The sequence below is a fragment of the Phaethon lepturus genome, unplaced genomic scaffold (genome assembly GCF_000687285.1).
Source record: "Phaethon lepturus isolate BGI_N335 unplaced genomic scaffold, ASM68728v1 scaffold13895, whole genome shotgun sequence".
Classification (NCBI taxonomy): Eukaryota; Metazoa; Chordata; class Aves; order Phaethontiformes; family Phaethontidae; genus Phaethon; species Phaethon lepturus.
In genome coordinates this window covers 90272-109582 of record NW_010539953.1, presented here as the reverse complement: position 1 = coordinate 109582, position 19311 = coordinate 90272, and the positions used below count along the sequence as shown (strand labels likewise).

At 41.3% G+C, this 19311-nt stretch overlaps 1 protein-coding gene across 1 annotated transcript in view; it reads left to right on the top strand.

Annotated features, from left to right (window-relative positions):
- The first annotated feature begins 457 nt into the window (after positions 1-457).
- The window catches only part of PTPN14 (protein tyrosine phosphatase, non-receptor type 14), a 71158-nt gene continuing 52304 nt past the window's right edge, over positions 458-19311 (top strand). The window contains exons 1-2 of the mRNA XM_010287303.1: positions 458-631; positions 8032-8201. Coding sequence (XP_010285605.1) covers positions 458-631; positions 8032-8201 — 344 coding nt within the window. The remainder of the gene's footprint in view (positions 632-8031; positions 8202-19311) is intronic.

Below are 19311 nucleotides of genomic sequence, written 5' to 3'. Positions count from 1 at the left end.
GGTGGGAGAATTAGCACCTCTGGATGTGTGCCCTGTAGAGTTACTGTTTGTACTGAGCTTCTCAAAGAAAGGCTTTGCAATTAAATCCATGCTTTAAATACAGCACCAAAATAGAATTTTGAAAGATTTGTTGTGTAAGGTGTTCTTTTGGGAGATGTAGTAAGTGCCTGGCAATCCTGTGTGTGGAGGTGTTTATTTTATGGTTTTAAATGTGACTCTCTTCCTTTAAGCTTTTTTCTTTTCCGCTGATCTTTAGGAACATCTTATTTCACACTTAACTCTACTTATTGGTATGTATTTTCCAGGGATCCCTTGAAGCTTGCCCTGGGAATGGACAGCTACCTCCATTTCTGGAGGAGAGTAGTGCCAACTGAAGAAGCCTTCAAGGCAAGTCGACAAGTGTGCTGATAACTCTCAGAAGAGTACAGGGAAGGGGCGACCTTCCCGGCCAACAGCCATGCCTTTCGGGCTGAAACTGCGACGGACCAGGCGCTACAACGTCTTGAGCAAGAACTGCTTTGTGACACGGATCCGTCTGCTGGACAGCAATGTGATTGAGTGTACCCTCTCCGTGGAGAGCACGGGGCAGGAGTGCTTGGAAGCTGTCGCTCAGAGGCTGGAATTACGTGAGGTAAGAGTAACCCGGGAAAGACCATCTGTCACTGTATAATTTGACACATTTTTAGCTCAGGCAGTCTGTTCGTTTGAATCATGTTATTCTCAGAGCTGGCCAGATATGATCAGCAGCTGGAGCTTGGACAAACATATTCTGGTTGCACGAAAACTGAAGGCAGAACAGCACTCAGGGTTTTGTGTTGTTGCTCACTCATCATAGCTTTGAGAGCTCTTTGTAACACAGAGATGAGGTTTCTTCTTTTCTTAGAAAGCGATGGGTGTTACTTTCTGAACTGGGATACCAAAGGCCAAATTACAGTAACTTTTATCTGAACGTAACCCTGGTTTCACGAACACCGCTGGTTGAGTTGTGCCAGTGGGAAGGAGACCACTGGCTTTTAAATATCCACCTTCATAGAAATATATTCTTGTTACTTACATACTGAAAGAGGCAACAACTCTGTTACTAGCAGGAGCAACTAGTAACACAGTTTGAGGATGGTGGGTTTTTTCTTCCTTTTGTTTAACTGAAATACTTGACTTCTGAAACTCTTGAAAGGCTTCTTTTACATTCCCAGTCCTTCTGAAAAGGCTGAAGAAACCCAGTCTTACTTTATTAAAGACTGAAATCCTTTATTTTCTACTTCCTACCTTAGAGTTCAGTGTTTATTTTAAGTGTTGAGGCCTTTTTTAGAAATCTCTCCAACGTACATAAACTGTCTTTCTGTAGACTCCTTACATGTATACTGCATGCTTCTAGGCTTTTGCAAATCACAAGTTGAAAACCATTGCCTGGAAATTAAATTGCTGTGTTATCATCTGACTGTCCTGGCTGATGCTTTCTGTAAACACAGCTGGGAAATCTAATAATCTTGCAGTGTCTTCCATTTGTTGGTCCAGAGTCCTTTCTAATGGTGGCAGGAGGAAGGTAGCATACAAATAACTGGTGCAGATAAAAACTAAACAAATACTTCTTTTTGTACATCAGTAATGATAAAGAATGAGAGAAGAATCTTGCTCTGTGTGTGTGTGTGTCTGTAGAATAGGCAGGAGAATGTGCAGGCAGGAGTAGGGCACAGATTCAGAATACATACAGCTACTTTTCATACTTGGGTTTTTTTTCATATGGATTTGAGTAGAATCATTTTCCCCCTTCCTTTCTAGAGATGAAGATTTCCCAGTAATTACTTTTTTGTGTGTTTTTTTTCTTTTTTTTTTTTTCTTTTCTTCTTTTTCTTTCTGTTGATGATGCTTTTGGGTGTCGTTACAGAGAGGTTAGGTCCTTCCCTTTTCTTCCAGTGCAGAATGGAGTGAAATGAATGAAGTGATGCTCCTCGTATTCCCTGTGGGCTTATCTAGTTGGCGCAGCAGAAGTCTGGGGCCTAATGATTCTGTCTGGAGGTCCACCTGTGTTTGTGAACAATAGCTCCGTCAGTGGGTTAGCATTCTTTTCCACAAAGCATTTTGTGATTTCAGAACGTGTTTTGTTCCATTTTGGAGCAAAGCCTGAAGTTTCAAAATTTTCCAGAGAAAAAAGATTGGACAGTAGAGTAGCATAGGAAGTTGTTTTGGTTAGTGTTCAGTTTCATGGGGGGTTTCTATTGCTTTTGGTTTTTTTTTCATTTTCAAAATTATTTGTGTCATGCAAAAAGAAATATGTCAGCACAAAAAGTTTGTGTTTCAAGATAAAAAATATTTTAACAACACAGAAGAGAATGCTTTGATGTTGTTGGAACACTTTTCCTTTCTTTCATCACCCTCCCCACTTTTTTTTCCAAACAAAGTTTTGGCAACGTTGAACCGATTTTGTGAAGTTCACATTTCATCAGTACAGCATTTTTTGACAGAAGTTGTTTGGGGTTTTTTAATCTCTTTTTCTGATTGATTCTGGTACCATCCATTGCTGCTTTAAATGTTTAGGGGAGAAGAGAATTACTGACCTCTTTCAACTCTGAGAGGGTCTCCCTGTAACCTCTTTGTTCCTTTCATGAGGAATAACTGGAGCTATCAAGCTTGGAGGTGCCTGATGCTGGGTGCTGTCCTTTCCCTCAGACCCAAAATTCAATTCTTCTTCTACCCCTCTAGTCGTCTTGCCACGGTTTGTAGGGCAACAAGGCTGATGCAGTCATTTGGTGACTGTCCCCTTCCCTCTCTAGGCTTGCCATCATTTTTTAACGCAGTGGCCAATCGAATTCTACAGAAGGGTCAAAAATACTTTGACAAAGCTCACATTTCTACAAGATTTGTGCAACTCGATAGCTGAGTAGAAGAGAGAAGCCCATTAAGTGTACTGAAGAGAAAATCCTTGCAAATGTCCATATTGGAGAGAGACTTTCTAAATTCCCCAAATGCAGCAAAAACATCAGTGGGAATATATCTGTTCTTAGAAATCCCAGTCAGCAAACTATGAGGTACAAGTAAGGAGGAAACTAAGCTTCATAAAAACCCATGCTTACAAAACAGCACTAAAATCCTGTTTGTCTTCGCCATGCAGTCTCAGATAAAAATATGTGCTCTTTTAAAAGTAAAGATCGACTTTTGTTTCACATTTTAGTTTGATCTTAAGTTTAAATAAATCCCAGGTGTACCCCAACTTTTACCTTTTGTGTTAGGAATACATCCATGTTTCACTCAAGTCAGTTTCTTAGAAATAGACAAAAAACTGTCCAAACGCACCCTGCTAAAAAGCAAAACTGTTTGAGATTATTGTATGTACTGTGAAGGACTGTCAATCATTATACCACACATGACTGAATGTGGATCATGCGTATTTCTGTTTGATCTCTGGGGAATGCAACTCCCTCCCTGACTGAGTCAGGGTTCAGGAACAGGTCAGTAGAAAGTGTAGCCATGTAACTACTGTAAAATCTGGTTTTATCCTTTCCAGCAAAGCTCTTGACAAAGCATCAGGTTGTCTTGTTGAACAGTTACCGGTTCCGATAAAATTAATTCTTATGCCAACATTTTCTAAAAAGTAAAGATGAGAAGAGGGGAGGAAGGGAAAAAGAGGAAAGACAAGGTCAGAAACGTCATTTTTTAATCTTGTATGTGCACAGATTGTAAAAAGGATTTTTTTCCCCAATATAGTGGCATCTTTCCCTTCAAGTGAAACGAAATGAACCTGCTTGAAACAGCAGAGTAACGTGTACAAATCTGTTGTGAGACTTTATGTCTCTTTCTCCTTTTTGTTCTCTTTAATTAATTTTGTAAAGTAAGTTTAAAGGTGGAAAGTTCTGATGTATTGTAAGGTTGAGGGGTGGGGTGAGAAGGTTCTTTCCAACCAAAATTATTCTTCTGAGCTGAATTTCACGGTGGTACCTCCAGCACTACGGCGCTGCAACACCCAAACCCAGGCAGGAGGATCGTGGGCTGAGCACCGCAGACGGATGCTGACCGCTGCGCAGGGGTGGCAGTTTGCTGCCATTCTGACCTTTTTTTTGTGCCTTAGGTGTTTCCTCCTTGTACGGCGTGACTGAAAACCTGTGTTCAACAGCCAGGTTGCCTTGAAGTTTGGCTTGGTTGCCAGTGAAGCTGGGCGTTCAGGCAGTGCTTGGACAAGAGACCTTCTAGGAACAAATGGTGCCTTCCCCTCTGTGCGAGCACCCCGGGATAGCAGCGCTTAATGGTTTTTGCCTGGAGGAGCTGGAACTCTGCCTCTTTCTCAAGGATAAATATTTAGTTGGCCGCTTAACGAGATGCTTTAATAAACACTGAGCCTGTATCATTGGATCCTTCCGAATGAGATTTGCTGGTTTAGCAAGTGTCTGTCATCTCCTGTTGTTGACAATTCTACTCTATTTGCCCGACATAAAGGCAGGGGTATCATGTCATCTTTTTTAAGACTTCTCAGCATAGGTTTTGTGTATCCAGTTTTACAACTCGCCGTATTTCAAGGATCGCCTTTTCACGTACTGTCATTGGGGCATACAGGTGTTCTGGTTCTTGTCTGCTGCTTTAGCAGAGGATCGCGATTCCTGGGGAGGTGTAAGCCGGTTTCCTTGTACCATGTATGAAGTCATGTGTGGTAGGTAAGGCAAATTTTAAAAACTTAAAGGAAGTTCATGTAAACTCTTTTCTAACAGCGCTTTTCATGTATTTGCAGTTTAGGCAGATAAAAAGCAGTAGCAACTGAAGCTCTTTACAGAATGGACGTGTGTGCATACATTTAGCATTATGAGAAGCTTTCCTTCAGTGTGAATCACCAGTTTGTCAACTGTGGCTGGAAGAAGGATTTTTTTTTTTTTTTTAAGTGAAAGCATCATTCACGTTCTTTGCCACTTTGACTGCTGATGTACCTGCTAGAGCAGCCCTGTGTTACTTCAGAGCCTGCCGGGTGTAGGTGTAGGTATTTATTCCATGAAAACTGGGGCGAATGTGAGCGGTTCACTCTGTACAGATGGGCAAACAGACCAGCTTTTGGATTCAGCCTAGTTTTCAATCAGCTGCTTATAGAGAAAAAGATTCCATTTTTATATCCCCCCATCTAATTTGTGGGGTATCTGTACTGTAAAAATATTTTATGAACTGGAGTGTCCGTGTGCAATGCGTGACTCAGGTTCTGGAAGGCCTTCTGGACAGTCATATGCCTGCTCATAGCATCCTGAACTTGCCAGGCCAGCCATTTCCAGTTCCATGTTCCTCCGTTCCTGTTTGGGAATTGCTAATGTTCCTAGGAGAGAGAGTATCTTCAGGCATTCACAGTAGAGGCTGCAGAAGTCCTTCCCCACTGTTAAAAAAAGCTAATATTTTCAAGAAACAAGGTTCCTGGTGACAGGGAGCTTGATGTTCAGGTAACTGTGTTGGTTGTCTCTCCAAAGTGCATGCATTTGTGACTGGAGCTCTGCTCTACAGTCCCCATGCTTCATCTGCAATTGCTCAATCCTCTCCAGGTTGCTTTCCAGGAAAACAGTCATCTTTTAGTTGTGTGAAATGTACGCTGCCGTGGTCGGTCCGCTGTATCTGCTGTAGTCTAGAAGCTTAAATACTGCATTCCCTTCACTTCTTATTCCTTGGAAATGATTCAGGATTTCATACTTAAAGAGCCTTTCTACTGTAGCAAATCTAAATTTTTGTTGTCCCCCTGCCCCCACTCAAAGGGGGAGGGGCTGTGCTCATTTGAGCTCTTTAATTGTAATACCCCTAATCCCTTGAATAACTCTTTTAGACTTCAGACTCCAAATCATCTTAGTTGCTAGACGTTTTACAAGTACTTGACATGGCAAATTTGGGTCCTAGGTGATGTGAATGTTTACTTTTTAAAGTAATATGGAAGATCTGTTTTCACAGCTCTGCACTGTTTCTTGTTGAGGTTGAGCTGCCCTGCAGTGATTTTTCAAGAGTTTGTGCGTTTAAGGATTTCCTTTATGAGGTAATAAAATCACTGTGCTTTTTTCTGCCTTCACATGAGTTCCTTTGCTGTCTCCACTGTCCCTCCTACCTTCATTTTAATCTAATTATTATCATGGTGAGCTAGTGAGAACTCTTTATCCAGTGATGACTACAGAAGGAGAGCAGACACGTATCAGTGAATTGGTTAGTGGTGTTTTAAGTTTATCTTATGGGAGACGCTGACTTCTTGATTTATTTGTGTCCTGGATTGATTGGTGTATTGAAGATGCCTTTAAAGTCTAGAAGGAAATACTACATTGATTCTCTTCAAAAAAGAACTAGCTTGCTTCACTCTGTCAAACTGAGCTTAAAGAGAAAGGACTGAGCAGTGTTCAAGCTATACTGCAGGTTCATCAGGCTTAACTGAGGAATCAAGTTGAATTAGTTATCGCCTGAGTTAAATGCTAGTCTGGATGTTCTCCAAAGTTGAAAATATGTACGTAATGAGACCCTAAAGTAAATACACCTGCACTCCAATTCAGAGTTTTTGCATATGATTCTCTCTGGCATGCCCTCAGCTATAAAATAGTTGGAGCAGTGTTGCTCCTGCTGGCTTGTTGTCATTTCTAAGCATTTTAATTTTTCAGTATTGCATTAGTTGCCCTTGTGTTGTATGCTAAGTCATGATATGTGCAATGGTTTTTAGAGAAGTATCCTTACCAAAGTGAAACAGGCTGTTGATGGTGGCTTTTGCAAAGTGTGATAGTTGCAATTTGTCTGCTACTTTTGAAGACTTTTTGTTTAAAAGCATGAACGTCTGGGAAACAGAGTTGGTGAAATCTTGACGGTTGATTTATAGGCCAAACTTTTTGAACGTATTAAAAGTAATTGCAAATGAAAGCTTTATAAAACAGCAAATAGGGGTTTTTCTATTCTTTGGCTCAAGTATCTTTATTTAAAATGTGGTGCTATTTATAAAGGATTGTGACTGCCTGTGGAAGGGTTGTCGCCCAGGTAAGTGAAGTTATAACAACAAAATAAGTATTTTATTTGTTTTAGGGTTAATCTAATCCAATGGAAACTACTGCAAAGTTTTCATTGAATAGGGAGTCAACTGGATTAAACACCAAGAACGTTTACTGAAACAAAATGAGAAATACGCAGAAATAGTAACAATCCCACACCCAACCCCAGTAGTACTTGCTGTTAATTGTAGTATGCATTTGTCTGCAGTAGTAGATCAGTGTGTTCAATACAGTGATTTGAGGGCTTTTTGACAGAATCCTTCATGATGGATTACCTATTCCTTCAGCTGCTTATTACCAATTTGTAGTATTTGCAGCTCTGTTTCTGAACGCTATTCCTTGTTAATTACTTTCACCAGCCACAGTCCCATGTGGCTTATACAGGAGGTACTACAACCACTGAGATTTACACGGGATAGGAAATAGCTGAGGTTTTCAACCTCATATTTATGTAAGAGCCTAGAGCAAAAAACTTGTGAGATGCACATTTTAAGTGTAATACTTGTCCATTAAAAACCTTGTGTGCATTTAAAAAACAAAGTAAACCTGTTCCATGTTGGGTAAACGATTCTGGTATTGATAGATACATTTTGGCATATGTGTGTGGGTTTCCATTCTTTTTTTATAGTTGGAGTCTTTGTCCTTTGGCTGCAGTGGGCCTGGTCCAAAGTCTCATGAAGCCTTTGTGCTTTGATTCAGACTTCTTGTTTGCTGGCTGTTCACAAGGCACAGGTGTAAAAGAAAATGAAGACTCAGACACTTTCTGTAAACCATTTATGTCACTCTATCTGACATTATGTGCCGTAATGTCAGATAGAGCTCTTCAATATGCATTTGGGAGAGATGGTAAGGGGCAGATAGCGCTCCATGAAGTATTATATTGCAACATTAATTTGTCATTGTCTGCAAGAGTGTCCTAAAAATAAAAAAAGACAGAAAAAACCAAATTACTTTTGATTTTGCATATGGAAAAATGTACACAATTCCATCTGTTCGTATTCTCATCTGTGCATGTGATCTAGCTGGGAAAGGTAAACTGACACCATTTTGTTTCTTTATCTAGACACACTACTTCGGCCTTTGGTTTCTCAGCAAGAGCCAGCAAGCCCGCTGGGTTGAACTGGAAAAGCCTCTGAAGAAGCAGCTGGACAAATTTGCCAATGAGCCTTTGCTTTTCTTTGGGGTAATGTTCTATGTGCCCAGTGTTTCCCGACTGCAGCAGGAGGTAACAAGGTATGTGGTTTCCCTCTGTTCACACTGTTGTGATATAGCTGGGGGGGAACGGACAGTTGCTCTGTTTCTGGGAATCAATATTTGCCCAGGTATCATCTGGTTCTTTCCCTTCCTGATGGTTGCCCAAATGGGAAAAAGTGAGAGAAGTCACCACTTGATTATATCTGTTTGAGAGGGGTGGGGGAAAGCAGTACTGGTGAATGATTAGACATGACCAATTGCAGAAACAAAAAGGGAATGATAGATACACGTTTAAAAAACTGACATAAATTTTAAAAGGGACCATGGTGGCCATACTCTTTTTCTGTAACCTCCTACTGATTAAATGGTAGCCATAGGCAAGGGACCTCTATATACAGTTGTAGTTTATTGTTCTTACGTTTACCTGTGCTTTGCTGAAAGTGAACTTTGGCATCTTTTCTGGGTTTGCCCATCCCACTCCTGATTTTTCCCCTTATGCTTCACAAAAGGACTAAAATTGTTAGAGGGTATTAGTCCTTTAATTATGATCAGAGTGCACCTTTGCAAACAACTTCAGTGGGAATTACTCTTTTATTCAGAGCCCCGTGCTGCGCTTGTAACAATGCAACTGTTTTCGGGGGCTATTCTTGTAAACCACATCACTCTGTGGTTTTTGCACACCTGTGCTGTATTTAAATAAAAAAAGAGAGGAAAAAAAAAAAGCACCCACCTCACCCCAAAAGGGGTGAGCTTGTTTTCTTTTTAACCAAAATTATTTCATTTATCTAGTCTAGGGTAAAGTTGCATCAGCACAACTGGGGGTAAAGCCTGGAATAAGTGGGTGAGGGCTACAGGGTGGCAGAAGCCTCCCCACTGAAAAAAGTGTTCTGTTGCTGCAAACCTGAAATGCACCACGTGGTCATCATGTCTAAAAATGTATAAATAGTGGAGAAAGAGTGGCTTTAATTCTAGAAGGTGTGCAAGATGTGAAGCATTTTTTATGTTGCAGGTTGTGTATTTTAAAGGATTTTTTTTAATGTTGAAGAATTGACTTTGGTAGGATGCAACAGATTTGATTCTTAAAATGACAGCTGTCAAGCCGTCCCTTGACTACAGTACATGCAGAATTCTTGCCAAACAGTGGGCTGAAAACATCACAAAACTTAACTTTCCCTGGGAATAGACTGAACAGCAGTGCTTGTCTCTGTGTGTTTCTGCTTTGTACACATCGGGAGAGGGAAGGCTCATACCTTTTCCTTCAGAATTACTTAACATGCATTCAGAACGTCTGAAATGTTCTGTTGCTCACTTGTCAGCCCAATGCTGGCCTGGTTGTGCCTAGTTGTGCGCACGGAAGCGTCGTAACTACTTGGATGCTATGATCTTTTCAAGCTGCAGCCTGCAGTGCTGATTGCTCATTCGTAGCTCACCTGCAGAGGTGTATTTACTCATTCTGCCCAGGTTGGTAATCACAAAACATTTCAGTGACAATTGAACTTCACAGCACTCTAAATTGGAGTGGCTGCTGAATTGTTTTTCTTTCTGAAGTGAGTGATAACATAAGCTGCAGTCTTATAAGTGCCTCTTACATTTCTTTAAATGGCTGGAGCAAAACCAGCAGCGTACTAATGGATCTCACATACAGAATAGCCTGTTAGGATATTTTTTTTTTTCCTCACTGTGGAGTTGCTTCACTGTAGATGATGTGATGGCAGCAAAGCTTCAACTGTGCAATTCTAGGTAGATGCAGTAAATCTCATGTTTGAAGCAATGAGTGGTGGGGACATTGGAAACAAATTTGTTCTGAAATAGTGGAGAAAGGCTTAGTGTGAAGTGTGATTAGATGGGCAGATGGGGGGTTGTAAGTTTTTTTTGTTTGGGTTTCTTTTTTTTTTCTTCGCTCTTGGTAAACTACTTAAACATTTGTCTTGAATATGAGACTGGCTGCCTTGAGGATTAGGCTTGGTCATGATACGATTACCTGTGATGGTGAGGTAGGCACTAGGCTTGCCCACCCAGTGCGTATGTATTTGACCTATATTTACAAACAAATGGCAAATCTGTCGTAAATACAAAACTTGTGATCAGACACTTCATCTGCTTCTGGGAAGCTGCAGAACCACCACATACAAACCAACCCCAAAACAAAACCATCACTGAAGGCTGAAGCTGCAAACCTAGTGACAGCACTGCTTGCAGTGAACCTATTACCTTTGTAACATTCTCTTGGTGGAAACATCTCCAGCCCTGAGGTTGCCTGGCCATCTTTAGAGCTTGAGGTGAAACCCATCTCTCAGTTCAGGCTTTTAGTTAATTGTAGACTTCAGAATTTCCAGGGTTGATTAATATTCCTTGAAAACGATAAAAAGTCTTCTGAGAATACTTCAGCAAACACTTACATAATCCACAAGTATTCAAAAAACAAGGAATTGGTTTACTGAGATGGTTAACTCGCCTCTGATCTGTAGGATTATAGACTTTGGCTTGATAGCTGGTTTTGAGAGATTTGTCCCAAATCAAATGTTCCTACCTGCTTTCAGTGACTGCAGCCCCCCACCCCTCATGTGCTGTCATTGTGAAGAGGGAAAATGATCCAAGGCTTTTATGTTTTGTTGGCTGAGAGGAGAATTACTTCTGGGTTGGTCAGTGTCTCAAAGACAGTGTTCCTTAATAATTTTTATTTGAAAGACCAGCTGACTCTTCAAAACAATCTGTGGACCATTTTGTGTTCTGCTGTTGTTTGGTGATTGGGAACAACAGGAGGAATCCTTGTACAAATAAGACAATTCGTATTTAGGTGAAGCCATAATAATTTATCTCTAAAATTATAACTTCTTTACATTTTATCATTACTGTTGGAAGTCTAAAATGCTAATTATGCCTGCAGGCTCCTGGATTTTAGCTGCCTGCAGGTGTTGGTAGTGGTCAGGAGCTCTTCATGGTTTTGCTGGTAACTTCCTGTATTGTGCAAGCCAATTGTGAATGCAGAAATAAGGGTGAGTAACACTGCTCCAAGCGCAGTGGTGAACAGACTCTATGGAAACCTGTCTGTGACATGCTGGGAGAGGAGTGAAATAGTAATCTAGTAAGAAGTCAGTGCTATCCTTCAGAGGTACGATGTGGGAGTGTCAGTTGACTTGCTGAAGCTAAACACAAGTAGCAGTGCTAAGCACAGAGTTGCAGAATGGTCAAGTTTGGAAGGTACCTCTGGAGATATCTGCTCAGAGCAGGGTCAACTAGACAAGATTGCTCTAGGACTTTGTCCCATTGGGTTTTGAATATCTCCATGTATGGAGAGACTCCACACCTTCTGGGAAAGCTGTGCCTGTGTTCAATCACCCTTGCAGTAAAGAAGGAGGTTCTATATTTAGAAGGAATTTCTTGTATTTCAGTTTGTGCCCAAATGACCTCATAATTTCAAAGGTGTGGATGCGTGTTGAGTGACTGGGTGGGGTGAATGGGTTACTTGGGTTGGCCATGTAACTGATTACCGAGGACTTGTAGAGCTGCAGGCACCTGTCTTACAAACACAAGCACATCCATGACTTAATGTGAGATGCCTGTAGTCAATTTGTAAGAGGTATTTCTGATAATATGAGAAAGAAGGGCCTGTGGGATCCTTGGGAAAGAAAATGAAAAGACAAATTTGTCAGAGCAGTTTGTTCAGCTAACAGCTCTTTGAAGTCAGCCTCTGAGGCCTGCAAGAAAAGACGAAGGGGGACACACTAATCATTTTAGTAGGTCAGATCCGACTCTGTGGCTTACATGTGACTTTTTTATTTTTTATAAAATTGGTGCTTGCTTAAAGATGCAAACATCAGTGGTGTGGGTTTTTTTTCCTCCTCAAAGTTAAGTGGAGCATTGGGACATGGTAAGAAGTGCCAGCAGGACATCGTCAGTCTTGTTTGGTTAGTGATTTTGAGCGCAAGTGGCGAGGCTTCTCAGGACAGCCGTGTTTCTTGACCTGTGACAGAAGCTTCCTGTGGATGTCCTAGGGAAATGTACAGAAAGCCGACGACAGTTGTAGAGCACCTGTCTTCTCTTTCTGGTGATGGCAATGAAATCAACAGTACTGCTCTGCCTTCCTTTCAGTGTAACGGCGTTGTACTCTTGGCATTGGGCCGCCTTCTAGGAGAGCTATTTCCTGTCCTCTAGTCCTCTTCTTTCCCTGCTCTATCTACTGTTTCTGCTGTCTTGGGTTGAGGCTCCCATCTGTACATATCCCCTGATGTTAATCCCGTCTCCTCCAAGATCTCAGTGACTCCAGCATCTCCCTGCACCTCTAGTCCTGGCATTCTACCTGCACCCAGTCCCACAGACATTTTCCAGGGGGAATTATGAATTAAAGCCCCATGATAATTTCTTAAGGTGTCAGTAGGAGCTTCACTGTGTTGTAATTGCTGTAATTTAAAAATTTGTAGAAGAATTTGTCATAAACCAAAATAAAAATAAAATAACCAAGCAAACAAAAAAAACCCTCTCCTGATGGCAGCTACAGCAGGAGCCATTTGGGTAGGAGTATGGGGGTTGGCACACCAGCAAAAGGCATTTTTCATGGAAGGCTACTTAGACAACCTCTTTTTAGTCATCCAGCTGTTCTCAGAGTGAGCAGCCATCACAGGTGGAGATACTGTGCATGCTTTTGGCGTATTTGAAACACCTGGGATCTGCATACTGTCTGATATAAAGCAGTCTTTGTGATGCTCTGTAGAGTAGATATTTGCATAGATTAGAAATATAAATCTGCCTTTCATTTTCTGCTAACTTGTCAGAGGGGAGGCATCCTTTCAACCATTTATTTAAAAAAAAAAAAGTCTTTGTACAGTGTCTAAAGTAAACAAGCTTGCTTTCACTGTGCTCTTGTTCCAAAAACAGAGAACCCACACACTCTTGTGGGTTTTCATTTCTGAAAATGTGGGTGCGATGCTGTTTTCTGCACAAGTATCAGACAATCCATGGCCCTTTTTTTTTTTTTTTTTTTTACAGTTCTAAGGGAAAAGTGAAGTGACAGTTTGCTCCCCCACAGTCTCTGTCTTCACATGTGACACTGCTGTGCCTCTTGTGAAGGAATGAAGGTGTGCTTTGGTCTGGTTTTCTCTTTTTCTTTCTGGAAGATGTGCTCTGTACCCAGTAATATCTGGTGGTGCTTGTGCTCTTGTAGACTGGGGCGTAATCCTGTGAAGCCAGGGCAGTTCCTAGCCCGGGTGCCACCAGTGGGACTGGGTCCCCGTGGTGCTCTGTACGGTAGGTCTGGCATGCACGACTGTGTAGGGAGGGACACGTTCCAGCATCTGCACTGTGCTGCATTGGGCTTTTGCCCCAAGTTTAGCTGTCAGCTCTGTATTTTCCCTCAAGAATGTGCGGTACAGCTTTCCTGTGAAAGAAAACACAAGAGTGTTTGGAATGGGATTGCTGCACCTGCAAAGTGTGGGAATGAATGTGTTTGCAGGTGGAAAATGAGAGCCTGTGGCTGCCAGGCCTCTTTTCTGGAGGGCCTGTGAAAAATCAGCCTCAAACTTCTCCTCCTTTAAGTGAACATTTATTTTCTCTGCTGTTTTGCAGCCTTACCCTTTTCTTCACCGTTTCTTGCAGCTGGTTTTTTTCCTGTTTGTCTTCTAAGGAAATACTTCTTCACAATTCCCCTCCTTTCTCGTTCTTTATTTTTCTTCAAGTGTTAGTTGAAGAATTTTTAAACAGGCGTTCTTCTTCTGAAACATACAGACCTACAGACTCTTAGGACTATATGATTATTTTAAAACACATGAGGATAAAGTAGAGGAGAAATAATTAGTGTTTGACTGCTTCATATTTACAGGGAAAAATGTTCTACTTTTCTACCTTTTTTTTTTTTTTAATAAACTCTGGACCTTTTTTCCTTCCCCTCAAAAAAGTCCTTCTTAAATGTCTTGCCTACTTGAGCTTATCTTTGCTTTTAGTCTGCTTCGCTTTGCTTTGAACAAGCTCGAGTTTCACATGCTCCTATGTTGCTAGCTTTTAATACAAGTACAATCGGCTGGAGTTTTGTACCAGTCACTGTGGTCTACAGACGGTGCTTTTAATTGCTGTGTTAAGGCTGGATATAACATATCCTTCTGCACCAGGGTGGTTTTGTGGCAAGCTCGGTGACGTGGAACTCTTTTGGTTATTAAGGTTGTAAGGTACATGAGGCTGCTTTGCTTTTCATGCTTGGTCACACCTGCAGCTTGTGGCTGCCTGAAAAGTCTCTGTGTGTACCTTTGAGTTCATGGTAGTTGATTTGAGCACTGTGGTGATCTCATTGCCCAAAATGATTATTTTCCATATGACAGTGTGTCAGGAAAAAAACAGCACGATGTGTACCATCTGATTTGCTCAGGACGACAGCCTTGACTGTGCTTGCCTCAAGCGATGGGCTGTGACAGGTTGTGTGGCCTTTCTTGTTAATATGCCTCTGGTAGACCTGTAGGATTTTTTTTTTTAATGCCAATGGTTCTTAAAAATTCAGCAACACTTAATTTTTTTTTTTTTTTTTTAATGAAAGTACAGAGAAATATCATGCAGGATGGGAGGAGAAGAGAGATGTGTGATTAAGTTAGATGGGGCAACAAATGAGTGAGAACTGAGTGGTACATGGCAAGTGGGAAGGTGGAGTATTTAAAAAAAACAAAAGGGCCAGAGTTTGGTGTCTCGCACCTGGACATTTAAGTCAGGTTTTAACTATTCAGTATTACCGGTGTAACTGAGTGGAAAAAAGTTTGGTTTTCAGGCAATGGAAGCCTTACTGCCTTGTCCAAATTTCTCTCTTCCCAATAACCTTCGTCATTTCATGTTTATGGTGTACTTTTTCCCAGCACATGTTTTAAGAGCATGCCTGCTCTCTTGGAAAGATGGTATCCGGGAGCAGGCTGCGTAGCTTCCAGTTAAATAAATGCACCAGTTTCTCATTGCCCTCTTTCTGGGAAATGTCATAACTGCTGTGCGTGTGCCAGTCAGCACCATGCTTACGGAGCAGCTCTGATCACACCGTGCGGGAAAGGCCATGACGTGTAGCCCTCTCTTGGCACTAGAAAGAGCTATGTGGCTTGCCCAGATGGAAGGATGATGCATCTTTTCACTAAGAAGCAAGACCATTCTCTTCAAACAAATATGATATTAATGATCAGAACAGTCCCATGTTTTTAACTATTTCCTGTTAAAAAGCCTGTGTTGGTTCTCTCTGTTTCTTCTATTGGGCTGGATCCTTGCATAGCATAAACCACTATAGGTCCTTTCTTCTAACAGTAATTCCAACTTTATAATTATATATTATATATCATATTTCTGTTTTATGGAGAGCTATAGGTCAACAGACTGTAATTTTAAATGATTCACGTGAATTAAGACAATGATTTCTATATATGGAAGTCGTATCAAATGAACAGAAAAGCACGGGATGTTCTGTCGGAACAGCAGGCCTTAGAAATGGAAGATGATTTCATCCCATGATTCCTGTCAAACCTTTTCTTCTCAGCTAAATGTTTTGGAGAGTCAAATTACTGGATAGTTTTTACAGGGGAATGGTGAGGAGCAACTGTGAAGTGGCATGGGGTGCCAACTGACCTATATGTGGCAGTACTAATTCTTTTTTAATTGAAGAGCTAATATACAGTGCTGTAGGTAGGTGCTGTGTCATGAAACACAATAAAAGAAGAGTTAGGACAAGTACCAATGTAAATGTTTTATTAATGAGAATATTCATGAGACATTGTGGTGGGGTCTCCCAGGAGAAGCAGCAGGAACTCTGGAGCTGAAATTTTATAAATCGACAGAAGGCAAAGAAATTTCTGTTGGAACAGAATCCTATTTTGGTTTAGAATGCAGTTGTCAGCCCGCCTAACCTTACAGGTCCCAGGCCTGACCATGGTCCTGATACTGCTCGTCTCATGAGTGCAGCATGGTGGAAAATGATTCCACCATGTCTCCCAAGGCTGGGAGAAAGGCAAGCTCTGGGATTCCTTGCTACTTTGAGGCAGTTGTGAACCCCCAGGCACCCCAACTCTCTTCTGTTGGACAAGACTGTGGGTGGGTCCTGACGCAACTTGGTAGTGTCAACCTTTTTTATTTTTTCTTCCAGCTGCAGGAATTTGGGACTAAAGAGCAAGGCTCTCACCCCCCACAGCTACTGTCTAGGAGCTCACGTAGCCCAGGCAGGGGAGCAACTCTGGAACTGCTTACAAGCTGGATGAGTTTTAAGAGTCCTGGGTGGCCACCCAGGCTTAGACAGTCTGGCTTATTTGCATTTTGGTGCTCCTTTGATGGTTTTATTGTTTTGTTTTAATTATTAGACTTTTTTTAATATTAGTGGCTACTGCAGCATTAAAAAAACACACATTAGACTTGTAGCCTGCCTTGTTGTAAACAAGCTGATACCTAATTAGCTTTAATGTTGTTTTTAGAGGACAGCAACAACAAATAATGTGCAGTATTTGCTTGGGTCTTCTTGTGTTCATATTATTGCAGCATGCGTGTTGTTTTGCTTTTCAGTAATATTCTTGAGTTGGTTCTTTTTGGGTATGTATTTTAGTGGATGTTTAAACTTTGACTTAAAAATAAGAACTCCTTCAAGTCAGACCTAAGATTCAACATTAATTCCCTGTTTATAAAATAATTTGCTGAGGAGGGCAAACCCTTCTCCCAGCTGACTTTCTTCAGTGAATGGGGAGCTTGTTCTCTGTGTGTTGGTTATTGAAAGCTGAGCTCTTTGTGCCAGATATTTTAAGAAACTGTTGACGCCTAGATCTAATCTATTACATTATACTGTGCTTTTAGACCAGAAAGTGAATGTGTTTTCATGTGTGTGGTTGGGCAGTACATATGTAGCAATTCTAAAAAATAGTGTTGCATAACTATAAATACAGTGTGGGATACTTCAGCCTGCATTCTTGCTTTAGTGTGTTTTGAAGGCAGTGGCTGTGATGGTTAGAAATGTTGTAACAGAAATGTCTTGGCATTAGGCAGTATCACGTTTACATCTGATCATGAGGAAATAATACTTACTTTATGTTCTGGGGATTAGTCACGTGTTCTTACATATCGTTCTCTTGATGGGAACTATTTGCATGTTCAATTTTAATAGAACAGATATTTTTGCAGTACTCTAGACTTTCTACCGGGCCCTTTTAAATGTCAGCAAAGGTTACATTTTGAGCTTCTGCTCTTCTTGTATGGTACAGATGCACCATATGGTAAAGATCCACCTCCATGCTGGTGGAGACATTTGCACTTGGGAAAAAGCACTTTGTACCTTCCTCTCCTGTCCACCTGGGCACATGTGCTATTGGAGACACTTGCTGAACCTGTACGTTGGTTGGGTTGCCTGAGCTTGCATTGAACACTGAGCAGCTCTTGCTAACTCCTGCTGGGAGGTGAGGAATGTGGATGGCTTTTACCATAGTTGGGGAACCAGAAATTACTCAAATTTTTTGGAAAAAATTCTGCACATGGGTAGAATGATGTAACAATTTTATTGTCCATGCTTGTGATTTTTATTGAGTGTGTTAGGGTTTTCCTTAAACTTTGCAGCTTTTGAAATGAGGTAATGATACGAATTTCAGTCTGGGACTTGTTTTAGATGTTCAAAACAAAACTCAAACTACATTGGTAACACAGCAAGGACATAAAGGCATGAGAGGTATGACTCCAAGTACTCTGTAGCTTTCAAAAAACGGAAGGAAAAAGAGCACCTAGCTTTACCAAATAAAGAAGCATCATTCTAGCATGGCTTTGGTGGGGATTGATTCATGGCCTGTGAAACATCGGAGATGACAATGCATTAATCATCCATCCATTTCAGAAGTGCAGACGGAGCCAGATAGATAGAAAATGTAGGTATGTGCAGCAGGACAGAGGAGGAATCATATCTCGTGTTGGAAGGGACCCATAAGGATCATTTAGTCCAACCCCCTGCTCTGTGCAGGGCTACCTAAAACTAAGTCATATGACTAAGAGCGTTGTACAGGTGCTCCTTGAACTCTTGACAGGCTTGGTGCCATGATCACTTCCCTGGGGACCCTGTTCCAGAGACCAACCACTCTCTCGGTAAAGAACCTTTCCCTGATGTCCAACCTGAACTTCCCCTGACACAGCTTCATTCCATTTCCTCGTGTCCTGTTCCTGGTCACCAGAAGAAGCCACTGTTGATGATTAGGACACGGCTGCAAACCACCATGTTAAGGATGTGTCTTAAATTGCATAGGACAGTCATGATTGAACCTTAATTCTAGAAAGAAGAGCTGAAGTCCATGGAACTGTTTGAACCTGGTACTTAGGACATTTTATGATCCTTAAAGAGAAGGAAATAAATGAAGCATTTTGAAACCTGCATTGGGGGTCTAACCAACTTCCCATGCAGGAGGGAGAGTCTTCCGTGTTACTGCAAGGAAACACAAACCTTTTGAGTGGCTTGTATGTTTATTCTGTGATATCTGACAGTTGAAATGTTGCTGAGGCTAGAAATCTGGCCTTCTGTTTTCATCAGTGAAGAGCTGCGTGTTTGATGAGTCACATCTACCGCTTTTTGTTTGTCAGCCTGTGAGGAAGCTGTCCCCACTGCTCTTGGCGATAAACAGTTGTGTTACGTGGACCACGGGGATAACCTGGAGCATCAGTTCTCTTCTGTTTAAATCCTGTCCTTCTTGGTCCTTGGCTTTCCCCTGTTAGATTTCCCAGTGCCACACACGCACATATGGTTGTATATTCTTAGCTGTATTGTCAACAGTACTCATTTTGTGTGTGTTTATGGAAAACAGTCTGCTTGTATGATCTGAATGTGTCCCCGTCCTTGTTTTGTGTTTGTAGCAGGTTATCTTAAATAGTGCTGAAAAGTAATTTTTAAATCTTGCTGTAATTGGTAGTAGAACAGCCTCATGAAAACTGCACCTTACTTTCTGGAATGAAGTGGAAAGTTGAATCCTGCTTGCTTTGAACTGCAGACTGTCTTAAGGTGAAAGAATGAGCATATGGATAGTAAGCTTCTGCTTACATAGCTGGAGGATTTGTCAGAAGAAGTTGTATTTAACAACATGGCCCAGCTAGATCTACTCACACTTGAAGACTCTGCAGGAAACCTTCAGCTAAGGTACTTACTCTCAAGGACTGTCAGGCTTAAGATAGGATGTAGAGATAGAAAATG